At 43.5% G+C, this 15,466-nt stretch overlaps 1 protein-coding gene across 9 annotated transcripts in view; it reads right to left on the bottom strand.

Annotated features, from left to right (window-relative positions):
* Nucleotides 1-15,466, bottom strand: part of SCN8A (sodium voltage-gated channel alpha subunit 8) — a 177,284-nt gene that overhangs the window by 53,989 nt on the left and 107,829 nt on the right. For 5 of the 9 annotated variants that reach the window (XM_045466872.1, XM_045466879.1, XM_045466871.1 and 2 more), the window contains exon 12: nucleotides 7,352-7,747. In XM_045466872.1, the coding sequence (XP_045322828.1) occupies nucleotides 7,352-7,747 (396 nt within the window). The remainder of the gene's footprint in view (nucleotides 1-7,351; nucleotides 7,748-15,466) is intronic. The other 4 variants (XM_045466874.1, XM_045466878.1, XM_045466873.1 and 1 more) reach the window with 1 other exon arrangement.

Raw genomic sequence — 15,466 nt, 5'->3', positions numbered from 1 at the left:
GAACTCTAATACGCTGTTGGTAGGACTATTAAAAACAAATAGTGTAACTGTTTTGGAGAGCTGTTTGGCAGTTTCTCGCAAAGCTGGACATACATTCACCATACGACCCAGGAATTTCATTCTGAGGTAGTTATCCAATATAAATGAAAACATTTATCTGCCAAAAGAGTTGCACAAGAATGCTCTCAGCAAGCTTCTTCATACTACTGAAAACTGGAAACAACGTGAACGTCCATCAACAGGAACATGGACTAACAATTTGGAGTGTACTTATACAATGAAGGACCCAATCAATCAATACTCATCAATAACAAGAAATGAACTACTGATACCCAACATGGATGTAGCTCAAAAAAACATCTTGTTGAGTGAAAGAAGCCAAATAAAAAAAGACCTACTACACGAGTCCTCGAAAATGAAAGCAAACTAATCTATGTTGATACATGTCAGAAGGGGCTGCTCGGAGAGGTGAAGGGATCAAGTAGGAAAATGTACTTTTCTGGGAGAGTCTTGTGGTACAAAGGGGCTTAGGGGACAATTCTCAGCTGGCCAGACAGCTCTTCCTCCACCACCTTTGTTCCCACACCTTTGGTAACTCTTGGGTGAGGGTTACCCAGTGTACTATTGCGATATTGATCGTGCAGAATTCCTTTGAGAAGAATAAGAAAGAGTGTGTAAATGCGTAGAAAATGTTATTTGTATTATGGAAATAAAGGAAGATGAACCAAGTGAGAAAAGCAAAGGCTATTTATTCTGAGCTTAAGATGGGGAGTCAGCCACCATCACATGCGTTTCGCCAGAGGCGCAAAGGCAGGGGAGTGAGAAAGCTTTCGCGTGGAAAAAAGGGAAGGCTTCAGGTGTGCCTGGACTTCAAGGCTGTTGGCATGAGGGCGCTGCAGCTGGGCTAACTAGAAGCAAGGCATCCTAGGTGACTGATTAGGGGTGCATATTTGGCTTTCTCGGGTGGGTCCGAAGGTGAACACAGAAACAAAAATTAGGGAACTCATCAGTTATTAATCAAGCCCTGACCACCTGGGGCTGATTGTTATAGAAGGTATCATACCTTCCTGGATTGTCACAAGAGATAGCAGACTGGCTACCTTACTAGTGTGACTTATGGCAGGCTGGCTGCCTGGGTTGTTTACCAGAGATAAGGGGGCTGGTTTCTCGGGCACGTGGTGGGTGAAAGTCCTATTTTATATATGGCCTGGTCATCGTCAGAACACGCAGTCTCTCTGTATTCATCAGATGTGACTGATTAATGGAGAGAGAGGGAGCACACATGTGTTCATCACTGTTAGCTGCCTGAGATGATACAAACTAAAACTACTTATGAAGAACATTACTTCAAAGTGCTAAGCACTAACTGGGGGCTAAGACAGTATCCAGAGTAAAATAAATCCGTAGTAAGTAAACCAGGGTACACAGGAATCCAAGATGGATGGGTAGTTCCTGAAATCCCTCCTCCCCGGGTGAGGTTTTGAAAGCTGGGACTGAAAGTCTGGGCTGTTGTTTCTCTTTTCAACTTTTACAACATTGAGATAAAATGCACATTACAATAAAATTCGCCATTTTAATGGTTTCAAAGTGTGCAATTCAGTGGCTTTTAGTATATTTACAGTATATTCCAGAACATTTCCATCATACCAAAGAAAAACACAGTACCTGTTTGCAGCCAATCCCCCTATTTTCTGTCTCTATAGATCTATCTCTTCTAGACATTTCATATAAATGGAACCATGTGGGGGCACCTGGGTGGCTCAGTTGGTTAAGCGTCTGACTTTGGCTCAGGTCATGATCTTGCAGTTCGTGGGTTCAAGCCCCACACGGGGCTCTGCGTTGACAGCTCAGAGCCTGGAGCCTGCTTCCCATTCTGTGTCCCTCTCTCTGCCCCTCTCCTGCTCATGCCTTCTCAGTCTCTCTCAGAAATAAATAAAAACATTACAAAAAAAACTGAAATGGAACCATATACAGTAATATGTGGCCTTTTGTGCCTGGCTTCTTTCACTGAGCATAACGTTTTCAAGGTTCATTCGTGCTGTGGCATGTATCTATACCTCGTTCCCTTTTATGGCTGAATAATATTCCATAATAGGGACATGCCACATTTTATTTATCCATCCCTCAGTTGATGGGCACTTGGGTTGCTTCCACTTTTTGGCTATTATGAATAATGGTTTTATGAATATTCATGTACAAGTTTTTGTGTGAACACCTGTTTTCAGTTTTACCTAGGATCATATGGTAACTCTATGTTTAATTTTTTTGAGAATCCGCCACTGTTTTCCAAAGCAGTCACACCATTTTACATTCCCATCAGCGCTGTTGGCTATTGTTTCTTGTGCCAGATTCTAGCCAACTGAAGGCTCTCCCATGTACAGCAGCTTCAGAGTAACCCTTCCTCCAGAATCTCCTTGGGATAGTGGGGGGTGGGGGGGTGGGTGGGGAGGGTATAGCTCAGTGGTAGAGCATTTTACTGCAGAATCTCCTCGGGATTCTGTCAGGGATGTCTCTGCTCTTGGCTTAGCTACTCAATTCTTATCACTTGGGAGGTAGGGAGAGGGCTTCCTCCTTCAACCCTGCTGAGACCCGAGGACCAGAGGAGAGATCACATACTCTTTCCTTCCCCTTCCCTATCTCCTCAGGTCATTTTTTTATTCCTGTAAGTGGAGGTGTTTATTTCTTTTGTTTGTTTGTTTGGTCTCACTTTGTTGGGGAGGAAAGAGGAGAATTCACAACGTTTTAAAGTCAGGAGCTTCTGCCTTTTTAGAACTCAGCCTCTAAGGCGGTTTCATGTAAAACTATCAGTAACAGAGGAAGCAACAGAGAGCCTCAATTACATTCTTTGAAAGTGAAACTCAGTGCAAATTTGTTCCATTTCTCTCAACCCAAATGCAAAGTTTATTACGACATTTAGCCACTGACTTCCAACCTCCTCAATTGTAGCTGTACTTGTCAAAGAGATATCCTATAACACCTGCAGATGGCAGATGTTGCCCACATTTCTACAGATCTGCCCAAGGAAGCACAACTAAATCGTCTTCCCATGGAAATACATGAATGGAAATTTATCAGGTGGTTACCTTTTTCTTGGAACTAAAATTTAGAGCGCTTTATTTTATTTGTTTATTTTTTCGTTTATTTATTTTCGGGACAGAGAGAGACAGAGCATGAACGGGGGAGGGGCAGAGAGAGAGGGAGACACAGAATCGGAAGCAGGCTCCAGGCTCCGAGCCGTCAGCCCAGAGCCCGACGCGGGGCTCGAACTCAAGGACCGCGAGATCGTGACCTGAGCTGAAGTCGGACGCTTAACCGACTGCGCCACCCAGGCACCCCTGTAGTAATCTGCTTTAAAATAGTTGTACAATAATTTCTTCTTCTCAGACAAAGGATCTTTAAGGTATTCCTTAGAAGGAATACAACCCTCTGCAAGTCAAGCAATTCAGTAGAAATCCTAACGTCCACATCTCAGGACTAAAAAGGCCAAAAGAGTGTAGGGAAAGAAATGGACACTGGCTTCTGAACACCAAGAATGGACCAAATAATACGCTTCACATTTTATAAATGTTATTGCATTTAATCTTTACGATTGCCCTTTAGCAAAGGTCCTTTTATCTCTTTTTCACAGATAAGGAAATGGGCTTAGAGAGGTTATGTTAATTTCCCAGGATCACATCAGTAAATAAACTGAAGGACTCAGGCTTTAGAGCTGGTGCAGTGCACTGGTTACTGGCCAGTGCTCCGGAGCCAGACTGCCTGCACTCAAGCCCTAATTCTGTCTGCCGCTTACTGTGTGATCTTGGACAAGCCACGTTATTTCTCTAAGCCTTGGTTACCTCCTCAGTGAAATGCAGACAACAGTAGTGTCTATCAGCTGTGGGCGTTAAATGAGATGATACTTATATATTTGTAAGCTAATACAACAGGGTTTCTGAGTTACGTCTGATTTTTGGATTGTCAGCAGCACCTGCTTTCTCTCTGAGTGGTGAGATTCTCACCTACTTTTCCAGCTTAGAGATGAAGGCATGGGAAAAGTCCCCTCATCCTCTGCTTCAGCAGAAAGCAAAAGTGAAAACTCCCAAACCATTGAAATTTTGGGCCTCAGCGGCTCCTGCAATGCTCCACAAAGCATGAGCACACATTGGGAAGCACTCTCGTGGTTCAGGCGCAGGCAAATCAATCCATGGCTGGAGTCACATCCCAAACGTGATTCTCCCCCCCCCGCCCCCCCACCACCACATAAAACATCTTAGTTTATTAATCCTCTCATGAAAAATCCGCACAATCACCAGACAGTCACTGCAGAATCTTTACTCCTTGACAGTAAGAATTGCTACATCTTAGCCTAAGGAGGTATTTGTTGCTCATGTGGCCTGGGCTGCATACAACACTAGTAATATATTGCATTCCTCTAAGATAAATGATAAGTGTTTTTTTTTTCCCCCACTTCCCAAAGGAGCTAATATTTAAGTGGCCAGGAAGGTCTCATTGGCATCAGGAAGACCTTGGTTCAAGCTCCACTGCCACGAGTCACTAAGGCTTTGAACCTCATCTGTTTAATAGGATAAAGCCACCTACCAAATAGGATGGTTATAAGAATTAAATGAGATCGTGCATATATTTAAGTGCTTAGCATACTATAGCAAGAACCCATATGGTAGCTATAATTATTATGTCATTGTAGAAAGCCGTAAAGAACACAAAAGAGTAAGGAAAAAAAAAGCCACCGATAATTTCCCCTCCTAAAGGCAACTACGGTTAACTTCTGATTAGTCATCCTCTTTCTGTGTGTAGTTTGTCTTTCTATAGATCTGATATCATACCACACGCGGTCTATGCAGTCTGGGTTTGTTTTCTTGTGTCTTTTTGGCCTATTATTATAACTTACACATATCCCCACGCCATCAACAGCTGAGAAGCACTTCTTTATGGCTTCTAACAATACAGCTTTTCCTGGTTATGAAGCCTTTGGGAATGAAATAGTCGTGCCTATCTTATCTTCCTGCCTCTTTGGGATCTGCCCTCCTGGCCTTGGGAATCCTCAAATCTGTCACCATCATCGCTTGGGACCACCGCAAAGAATCTCCTAAGGGCCTACAGGGGGTGGAGTGTGCAGGCCCCCCAAAACTCCAAAGGCAGCACTCTGTGGAGGCCACAACGTAAGGCAGTGCACAGAGCCTTGCTTCCACAGCCATCTGCTCAACTGCCTCTCAAGTTTTTTTCCCACACAGTCTAACAGAAGCTGCCAGAAAACCAAAAACAAACCCCCCAAATCTGCTCATGTGCCTTCAGCTTGAAGTTCAATCTCCTCCTTCCTGGATACCTTTTCTATACCTTCTTTTCAACAAAAAAGCAAGATGTATGATTTGGCTTAAATATTAAAAAAAAAAAAAAAAGCCAGGATATCAGAAATAAATTTGTTTTTTAACATTTGAGTTGCCAGAACTGTACTGTCCATGCTGACACAACCCTTGTTATCTGTTGACACATTACCTTGTTTTTTTCAGATAATGTAACTGTCTAATAACAGACCGTAAGTATTTACTTCTAGATATAGAATTAGGGACAATCAAAAATTACATTCAAAGTAAAGATAATCACGTCTATAATATTTATTTTGGCCAACTACCTGGTTTTGGGGGAATTTTGGAACCGCTGTTTGTTATTATTATTGTTCCTACCATAGTTGATATTAAATAAAGAGTTTTCTTGAAGAAAAATGGTCATGTGGCTATACAGAGAAGACACTAAAATGAACTGAGAAATGGAAGATTGAGTTTTCCCTAAGACTCTGGCTCTATCAATAATGAGCTATGTGACCTTAAGGAGCCCAAATTCTCTGAAACTACCCCCTGTCTAAAACCAGGGATAATGAGCTTCACTTTGCCAGCCTTATAGAATTTTTATTCAGAGCAAATTAAATAATGAACGTAAAAGTAACTTGTCACTTCTAAAGAGCTATACAAACGTGTGTGTGTGTGTGTGTGTGTGTGTGTGTGTGTAGCATGGGCAGTTATTTTACTATGAAATGAAAAGGCAGGAGAGAAAAGGCAGTGTCAAACACATCCTAACTGCTTTTTGAATTTTTATCTGTACGGTCAACAGGCATCCAGAAACGTTAAAAACAGATCACTGTGGATAATTCCACTTTGTCCACTTTTCCTCCACACATGCATCATGCTAATTAAAGGACCGGCTGTCTCCGTGCTGTGTTAGAGGAAACTGAAGTGTTAGGACAAGACGGACTGGCATGCCATCTCAAGGAGTCTATGCCAGCTAAGGAAGGACTGAGGGAGGTTAAGGAGTTAGAGGTACAGAGGATTGGGATCGCTGAGGTTATAAGAATTTAAAACTAGAAAGAAGGTATAAACAGCTTAGAATTTAAAGGAATGTTAGGAGATGGCTTTTCCCAAAGAGGGGAGCCATTATCCAAACCCCTCGACAAGTGATTTTCTGAAGCTATTATATGCGGCTCCTCCAGAGCCTGACATTTGATTACATTTAAAATTCATCTTTTGCTTCCCTTTTTCTTCCTCCCCCATGCACCATGTGTTCTTGCCCCAACCTCCCACTTTCCCCCTCCTTTGATTTCTTTCCATTTCAAATGCTTTTGAATGTCTAGCTCCAGTTCTGCACTGGCTTCCCTAACCTCTCCTTGCCTGGTTCTCCCCGGTGCGAACCTCCTGCCGACAGCATCATGTATGCACATTCCTCTTTGGAAAAATCACACCTCATTCTTACAGAGGAGACTTAAATTATTCTGAACTATATTGCTGTTTTGTTTTTTGTTTTGTTTTGTTTTGTTTTTTAATAGAAAGATAAAAGCTTTAAATTCCAGGCTGTTTCCCTATAAGGAGAGGACATGGGAGGGAGAGAAGCGATGGTAGTTCCAAACCGGCTCAGACTTGGTCATTGGTGGTGGCAGGATGCCATTCTCATTCCATCCGGGCAGGATCCGCTGGCCAGAGGCATTCAGTCAAAGCAGGTGGGGGGGTGGGGGCGGGGGAAGGAATACAGGTAGGCTGACAGAGACTTGCAAAGATGGAGAGAAAGAGAAAGAGGTGAAGTAAAGCCAAGAGGGGATGGGGAAGGGCAGTAGTCCGAAACAAGGAGGGAGGGGATGGGTGGGGGGAAACAGAGCAGGGAATAAAGTAAAAGGGAGAAGGAGGGGCGGAAGAGAACAACAGAAACAAAGCAGGTGGGAGAAGACAGAAACGGTGGGGGGCAGTGGGGACAGGAGTCGAGAGAGTGGGGACAGCGCGTGGGAGCGAGCGGCCGGACCGGAGAGAAGAGAGGAGGGCGCGGGAAAGACTGCCATGCCTAGCCTCGGTCTATGTGTTTACTTCCTTACACTGTCATCGGTAGCTGCCTTATCTATTTTCACCTCTGGCAGGAGCCGCCCGCCGATGTGGGAGCCGGGGCCGCCGATGAGGGACACCACGCCGTTGCAGTCGACCGTGCTGTTGCGCTTGACGCTGCGCCGCAGGCTGGGGAAGATGCGCGACGAGCGGCTGCCCTGGCTGTAGCCGCTGTAGCCGCTGTAGCTGCTGCGGCGCTCGCGGGCCCGGATCGGGATGAAGAGCGAGTCCCGGCGGCCCTCGCTCTCCTCCACCGTGCTGTGCTCGTCGTCCGCGAACTCGTTCTCCGAGCCCGGGTCGCGGAACCGCCCGGGCCCTCGGAAGCTGAAGATGCTGCTTTTGCTGTTGTGGCGGGAGAGGAACGGCGAGCCCGGGATGCTGAGCAGTGACTGCAGGGGCGGGGAGAGAGAGACACACACAAGAGACGGCGTGAGACGGGAGGCTGACCCCGTACAGGCCCAGCAAGGGCGGTTTGCCTCCCCCTCCCGGCCCTACCCTTGCATTCCTGGTATGAGAACACACGTGTTTCCAGAGAGCACCTCTGGAGGTTGCGTTTATACCACTGTCCACACCCATAATCACTCACTTCTTGCCCCATACCCTTGAGATGCATCTGGCTTTGAGCAGGTAGCCATACACAAATTCTACTCCTGTTTGGCCATACATTACAACGATGCTTTTATCCCCTGCTCTATGTAGCTAACCACGGGGAAAGACATCGGTGTGTCTATTTCGCAGTACTATGAGCTCACCTGAAGTGTGCCTTTACTCAAGTTAGACTCCAAGCCACACGTGGCAAAAAGGAGAGAATTTAAAAGTGCTCTATCATTATTAAAAGTGCTATTCTCTCAATGAGTACATGCCCCGGAGATAAGTAGTATGCCAACAATAGTCTTGAAGTAGCTTTTGTTCAGTTGAATATTATGTATGTTTCCTTCTACTCCATTTTAAACTTAAAAGTTTATTTATTTCGAGAGAGAGAAAGAGAGAGAGAGAGAGAGAGAGAGAGAGAGAGAGAGAGAATGTGAGCAGGGGAGGGGCAGAGAGAGAATCCCAAGCAGGCTCTGTGCTGGGGGGGGGGGGACTGGGGGGGGCGGAGCTGGGGGGGGCAGGTGGGGATTGATTCCATCATCTTTAAAATCATGACCTGAGCCAAAATCAAGAGTCATTTGCTTAACTGACTGACCCACCTAGGGGCTCTCCTCTATTCCATTTTAAAGTCAACATTTTTTTTTTTATCACAAGTTTAAATATTTGTAAATTATATAATTCCCAGCGCTGACATTTTGAAATGAAACTTTTATTTACCATTTACAAATTTTTCCTCATTTCTTTTTCTCCTTCATCTCATACTTCCTTTCCATATTCCCTAGAGAATTGTGTGCTAATGCATATTGTTATGCTTTACCGCATTTTACTGATCACCTTTGAATACTTTTCTGCAACAAAAAATTACAAATAACTGTACTTAAAATTTAAAAATTTTCCTGTGATCCTGAGTCTCTAAGAATTTTTAAAAATTCTCCTGGATTGGAGCACCTGGGTGGCTCAGTACGTTAAACATCTGACTCTTGATTTCAGCTCAGGTCATGATCTCACAGTTGGTGAGTTCGAGCCCAGAGTCCAGCTCTGCTCTGGCAGCATGGAGCCTGCTTGGGATTCTTTCTCTCTTTCCCTCTCTCTCTCTTCCCCTCCCCTGCTAGCATATACTCTCTCTCTCGAAATAAACATAAAAAAATTCTCCTGGATTGATTTTTTATTATAATTCTTATTAATAAAATTGATTGAGATATATAAATATAGGGCGCCTGGGTGGTTCAGCGGTTGAGCATCCAACTTCAGCTTAGGTCATGATCTCGCGGTCCATGGGTTTGAGTCCCATGTCGGGCTCTGTGCTGACAGCTCATAAATATACATTTTATAAGTAATTATTAAGCTTAAAAAGGGTATTTTATTAAAATGTGTCTCCTAATGAGTTTTTAAAATTGGTGTTTTGGGGGTTGAAATATTTGTATTATTTATTACTAGAATCAAACATGGCTCAACATCTACCCTCCCTTCCCTTTCTAATATTAGATTTTAAGAGCTCAAAAACCTTATTCACACAAATAGTATCTGGGAACAGAAGAATTTTATTGTAGCAATGTCACTCAATTCTTTGAACTCCTTACAAATTATATGCCAAAATCACATAGTAAGCTGTTAGCAAAATTTATCTTAATCAGCTGACAGTCAAATTAGGTAGTCTTTCAACTTTATTGGAAGCAAAGAACTATAAACCAACCAACTTGCCAAATTTGTTACCTAGTTGTTAGAAATATTCTATGTCTTGTTTTCTGAGGATACCAAAAAAGGCTTAAGTTTTTATTAATAATTATATGGGTTACTCTTACAGGGGTTATTCTTCTTCTTAAAGGAACCTTATCTAACCCAAAAGAAAAAGGGTGGAATAATCAAAATATCATTACTTTCAATATATCACTGCCAACATTAATTTTTCCAATATTAGTTTTTTAATAAAATAAGTTTATCTTATCACATGCCTTCAAGATATTTTCATCAAAACCTTAAAGCCACAGATTTAGCTTGTTTCATTTATAAAAATACCCACTATACGATACAATTAGCAAAGCCAGTCCTTACTGTCAAACCACTTGACCAACTCAGACTTTTTTTTAATTTGAAAATTATGACCTTATTTTTCCATTTTAAAATTAAAAAAATTTTTTTAATGTTTATCCATTTATTTTATTTATTTTTTTTAATTTATTTTTTTTTTTCAACGTTTATTTATTTTCGGGACAGAGAGAGACAGAGCATGAACGGGGGAGGGTCAGAGAGAGAGGGAAGCACAGAATCGGAAACAGGCTCCAGGCTCTGAGCCATCAGCCCAGAGCCTGACGCGGGGCTCGAACTCACGGACCGCGAGATCGTGACCTGGCTGAAGTCGGACGCTTAACCGACTGCGCCACCCAGGCGCCCCTATCCATTTATTTTTGAGAGAGAGAGCAAGCAGGGGAGGGGCAGAGAAAGAGGGAGACAGAATCCCAAGCAGGCTCCATGCCGTCAGCACAGAGCCCAATGCCAGGCTTGAACCCACAAACGTGAGATCATGATCTGAGCCGAAACCAAGAGCCGGACACTTAACCGACTAAGTTTCCTAGGCACCCCAGACCTTATTTTTCCTTTTATTAAAAAAAAAAATTTTTTTTTAACGTTTATTTATTTTTGAGACAGAGAGAGACAGAGCATGAACGGGGGAGGGCCAGAGAGAGGGAGACACAGAATCTGAAACAGGCTCCAGGCTCTGAGCTGTCAGCACAGAGCCCGACGCGGGGCTCGAACTCACGGACCGTAAGATCATGACCTGAGCCGAAGTCGGACGCTTAGCTGACTGAGCCACCCAGGCGCCCCCTTATTTTTCCTTTTAAATAAATGTAGTAATATATATCCCAGTGACATCCATCCAATTCCTGATTTTAAAACACCTCAACAGCCCTGAGTATAAGACAGATAAATTCAGAAAGCCTTACAATGGAGTTAAATTTCCTTGGTTAAAGAAAACTTAAAGACCCAAATATTTTCCATTGTCTCTTTGTTTGGCATCCCCCCTGCCCCTCAATTTTTATACCTCAGGGCAATGTTCTACGCCAAAGGCAGTGCCTTCCTATTGTACATATGATTTTGTTCTAATGAAAAACGGTAAGGTGACAGACACAGAGACAACTGCCTTTGGAAGAGTCTATTAGTCACAGCTCCCACGAGAAGGGGGCATGCCACGCCATGCCATGCCATGCAGGGCCTCCTGGGGAGGTAGCAGGGTCAGTTAGGAGGCAGAAGAGCAAGGGAAAAGCATGGTTCGGAGCCTGGATGGTGGTCTCCCTGGCAGGAACAGGTGAGGCAGAGCAGGCACATCTGAGAAGTCCAGGATTGGGCAGTTTGAATAATTTCAATAGGCTCTGGGCTACAGGACTGGTCCTAGCTGCCCAATGCCTGGCCCTTGGAGTGATTTAGGGCAGGGGCGACACTGGTGTGGTATATCTTGGCATGTGAGCTTTAGATAAAGTTGGGGATGAGGGTTTGGATTGATCCATTTGCATATGAAAGGCACACTCCCAGGCAAGTTGTTCAGTGTCCAGGAATTAAGTCTGCACTGGGAGGGGCAGTCTCTCCCCAGCTAGCAAGGCTCCTAAAATGTCAAAGCATCATAAAATACAGAAAATAAAAACCATAAGTACTACAGTAGGATCCCAAGATTGGATTGAGGGAGGGATGGGAAATATCTTTGAGCTTCTACCCACATGTTCAGTTCAGTGGAACACAGAACTCTGAGGTTCTGTGTTAGATGTTGACAAACAGTGTCTTCGGCGTATGTATCTCCTTGTAAGGCTCACTAGAGAGAAATAAGGCCAGAACTCTTGGGCTCCTTTGTTAAATCCCATGATCACACTTAATTTCATCAATCCTCCCAGCTTTGAATCTAACTTACTATTTCCATTTTATCTTTTACCCTTTCCCTTCACAGACTTTGCCATTGAGCCACGCTGCTTCCAGGTCTTTATTTTCTATACCTCCAGCTGTGGAGATTCTCTCTACTGTCCATGGTCCAGCCCTTCACCTTCTTCCTCAACAAACTTCCTTCACCCTTCAACAGCATGGAGCCTCTCTTTCACAGTACTTGCGCTCTACTTTTTGCTACAGTTCTTTGTATATATGCTTTTAGCTCTCTCTCTCTTTTCAATTTTTAGAGGGAGTGCGCATGCAAATGGGGGAAGGGCAGAGGGAGAGAGGGAGAGAATCTTAAGCAGGCTCCATGCTCAGCACGGAGCCCAATGCGGGGCTCAATCCCGCGACCCTGGGTTCACAACCTGAGCCGGCATCAAGAGTCGGACACTCCACCGACTGGGCCACCCAGGCGCCCCTAGCTCTCCTTTTTGACGAACTACAAGCTCTTCAGAGGGTCACACTGCCTGATTCATCTTTGTATCTCTTGGTGTGCTTTGTACATCGTAGGTGCAGTGCTTAATTTAATGAACAGGGACTTAGGTTGTATACTGTAAATTAGCCACCCACACCTTAGCATTATCCCACACCTGCACTGGGTCACTGCTTCGCTTCTCATAGCAAGCTTCCCTGGACTAAATCTGTGATTTTGCTCACACTACACGGTACATTAGGTCTCCACATTAGGAAAGAGGTTTCATTTCTTCGACGAATGATCATTAAATACCTATTGTGTACTAAGTGATGTGGATACAGTTGTAAAGAAGACATATAGCATGGTCCCTGTCCTCTCAAACCTTGCAGCCTAGTAGGAAATATATACTACAGGAGATCTATTCTTAACCGGTAGGAAAGTGATAAGATAATGATCAATTTAGTGACCTACAAACACATAGAAATCAGGATCCCGAGACAGTACACACTAAAAGAAAATAATTTATGTCTTACTGTTTAGTTCCCTGTTCCATTCTTGGCAAAAGAGCTGATGGTAATAAATGTGGAAGGGGAAAAGAGAACCCAATATTCAATCCTGCCCTAGCCCATTCTCTAAGGAGATACATCCTGAGGGTAGCCAGCCCAGCCTGTCACCGGTCTCAGTTTCCCTGGGCTAGAGGGTTGCAGTGATGACCCAGGACTCTTGGCTCTATTAACTCCCAGGATCCAGGCTACTTTATGAAATGGGTGGGCCTTACCTTCCTTCGGTTTTCAAAATCTTTCTTGTCCACCGACCAGGAGCTTCACACATCACAGCTCACTAGAAATACCACCTTAGGTCTAGGTGTTTGCTCGGCAGAATGGCTATGGGGTGTTCTCGATTTGAAGAGGTGGCCCTCATATTCCATGGAAAAACTGAGGATTTTAGGGTATCCATGCCAGCTGTCTGTTGGGACCAGGCTTAACAATGACTGGGATCCTAAGGATGTGATAAGTTACTGATTTAAATGTTCTATGTCCCTGCCATATTTCACTTTTTCCAGAAGTGGACCCACAAAAGTATGGCCAACTCATCTTTGACAAAGTAGGAAAGACTATCCAATGGAAAAAAGACAGTCTCTCTAACAAACGGTGCTGGGAGAACTGGACAGCAACATGCAGAAGGATGAAACTAGACCACTGTCTTACACCATTCACCAAAATAAACTCAAAATGGATAAAGGACCTGAATGTGAGACAGGAAACCATCAAAACCCTAGAGGAGAAAGCAGTGAAAAACAGCTCATTCTTAAAGTGTGGTCTAGGGACTCCTGGGGGTCCTGTGACCCTCTTAAGGGGGATCAAGAGGTCAAAACTATTTCATAACAATACTAAGATCATATCTTCCTTTATCACTTTCATTTTCTCACAAGTATAGAGTGGACTCTGGAAGCATGACAGTTTCACAGTATTTAGACTTTTCTTATGAGCTGTTAGTGATAATAATGTATGTGATTTTTAAAACTTGTGTGTGGCAGTACTTGGAAGATGTGTGTAACTCAATGAACAGATATTCCCTAAATGATCAATGCATGATGCTACTAATCACTCATGAGTTAATGATCTATGGTGATAAATACAGCAAAGGATTTTAATGTAACAGACTTACAGTTTCAAATTCTATACTGCAACTAATCACTGAAAAAACAATAATTGCGCTGAGTTTTGGAATAGCATCAAAGATGAATATTCATAATTATCTGAAAAGGCTTTTAGATTTTCCACCCTTTTTTTGTCATTTTTAAAAAATGTTTATCTTTGAGAGAGTGAGTGAGAAGGGGAAGGACAGAGAGAGAGGGGAACAGAGGGCCCGAAGCAGACTCCAGGCTCCGTGCTGACAACAGAGAGACCAACATGGGACTCGAACCTATGAACTGTGAGATCATAACCTGAGCTGAAGTCGGACGCTTAACTGACTGAACTACGCTAGCACCCCTATTCATCCCTTTTCTTTTTCTTTTCTTTTTTTTTAAAATTTTTTAACATTTATTTATTATTGAGAGACAGAGAGAGAGAGCATGAGCATGGGAGGGGCAGAGAGAGGGGAGACACAGAATCTGAAGGAGGTTTCAGGCTCTGAGCTATCAGCACAGAGCCCGACACGGGGCTAGAACTCACAGACAGCGAGATCATGACCTGAGCCGAAGTCAGACACTCAACCGACTGAGCCACCCAGGCGCCCCATCCCTTTTCTAATTACATCCGTACGAAACTAGATTTCCTTCAAATATGTCAATCCCCCCAATTTTTTTTAACATATCCTTTTTTTTAATGTTTATCTATTTCTGAGAGAGAGAGAGAGAGAGAGAGAGAGAGAGAGAGAGGTGTGTGTGTGTGTGTGTGTGTGGGTGGGTGTGTGTGTGAGAGAGAGTGGGGGAGGGGCAAAGAGAGGGAGACACACAATCAGAAGCAGGCTCCAGGCTCCAAACTGTCAGCACAGAGCCTGACGGGGAGCTCAAACCCATGAACTGTGAGATCATGACCTGAGCTGAAGTTGGATGTGCAACCCATTGAGCCACCCAGGCGCCCCTATTTTTTTTTAAGTAATCTCTACACCCAGTGTAGGAATGGAACTCACAACCCCAAGATCAAGAGTCACATGCTCTATCAATTGAGCCAGCCAGGCGCCCCTATCATTATTATTTTTAGGTAAATCAGTAAATAAACATGTTTAATATTTTTAAGTTCTTAATTTAATAGTAATTATTAAATTACATATTGTAGATATTTAATTATTAAATTTCTTAATTTCTAATATAGATTAAAAGCACACTTAAAAAAGGCACTTTGAGGTCTTCAATTTTTAAGAATATTAAGGGGGCCTAGGGGCAGCTGGGTGGCTCAGTCAGTTAAGCATCCAACTCTTGATTTCAGCTCAGGTCAATCACTTCTCAACCTTTTGGCTAAGATCAAGTGTAGCTCAGGTCAAGATCCTGGGGTCTAAGATTGAGCCAGGTATGGGGTTCCACACTGGGCATAGAGCCTGCTTAGGATTTTATTCTCTCCCTCTCCCTCTATCCCTCACTTTCTCTCTCTCCAAAAAAAAAAAAAAAAAGAATATCAAGGGGTCTTAAGACCAAAAAGCTTGAGGAATACTGTAATAGAAAAATTAAAACACTGTGCAAAATTGA

Source organism: Leopardus geoffroyi, chromosome B4 (genome assembly GCF_018350155.1).
Source record: "Leopardus geoffroyi isolate Oge1 chromosome B4, O.geoffroyi_Oge1_pat1.0, whole genome shotgun sequence".
Taxonomy (NCBI): domain Eukaryota; kingdom Metazoa; phylum Chordata; class Mammalia; order Carnivora; family Felidae; genus Leopardus; species Leopardus geoffroyi.
Note: the sequence above shows the minus strand (reverse complement) of the source record. Positions and strands in the feature narration are given on the sequence as shown.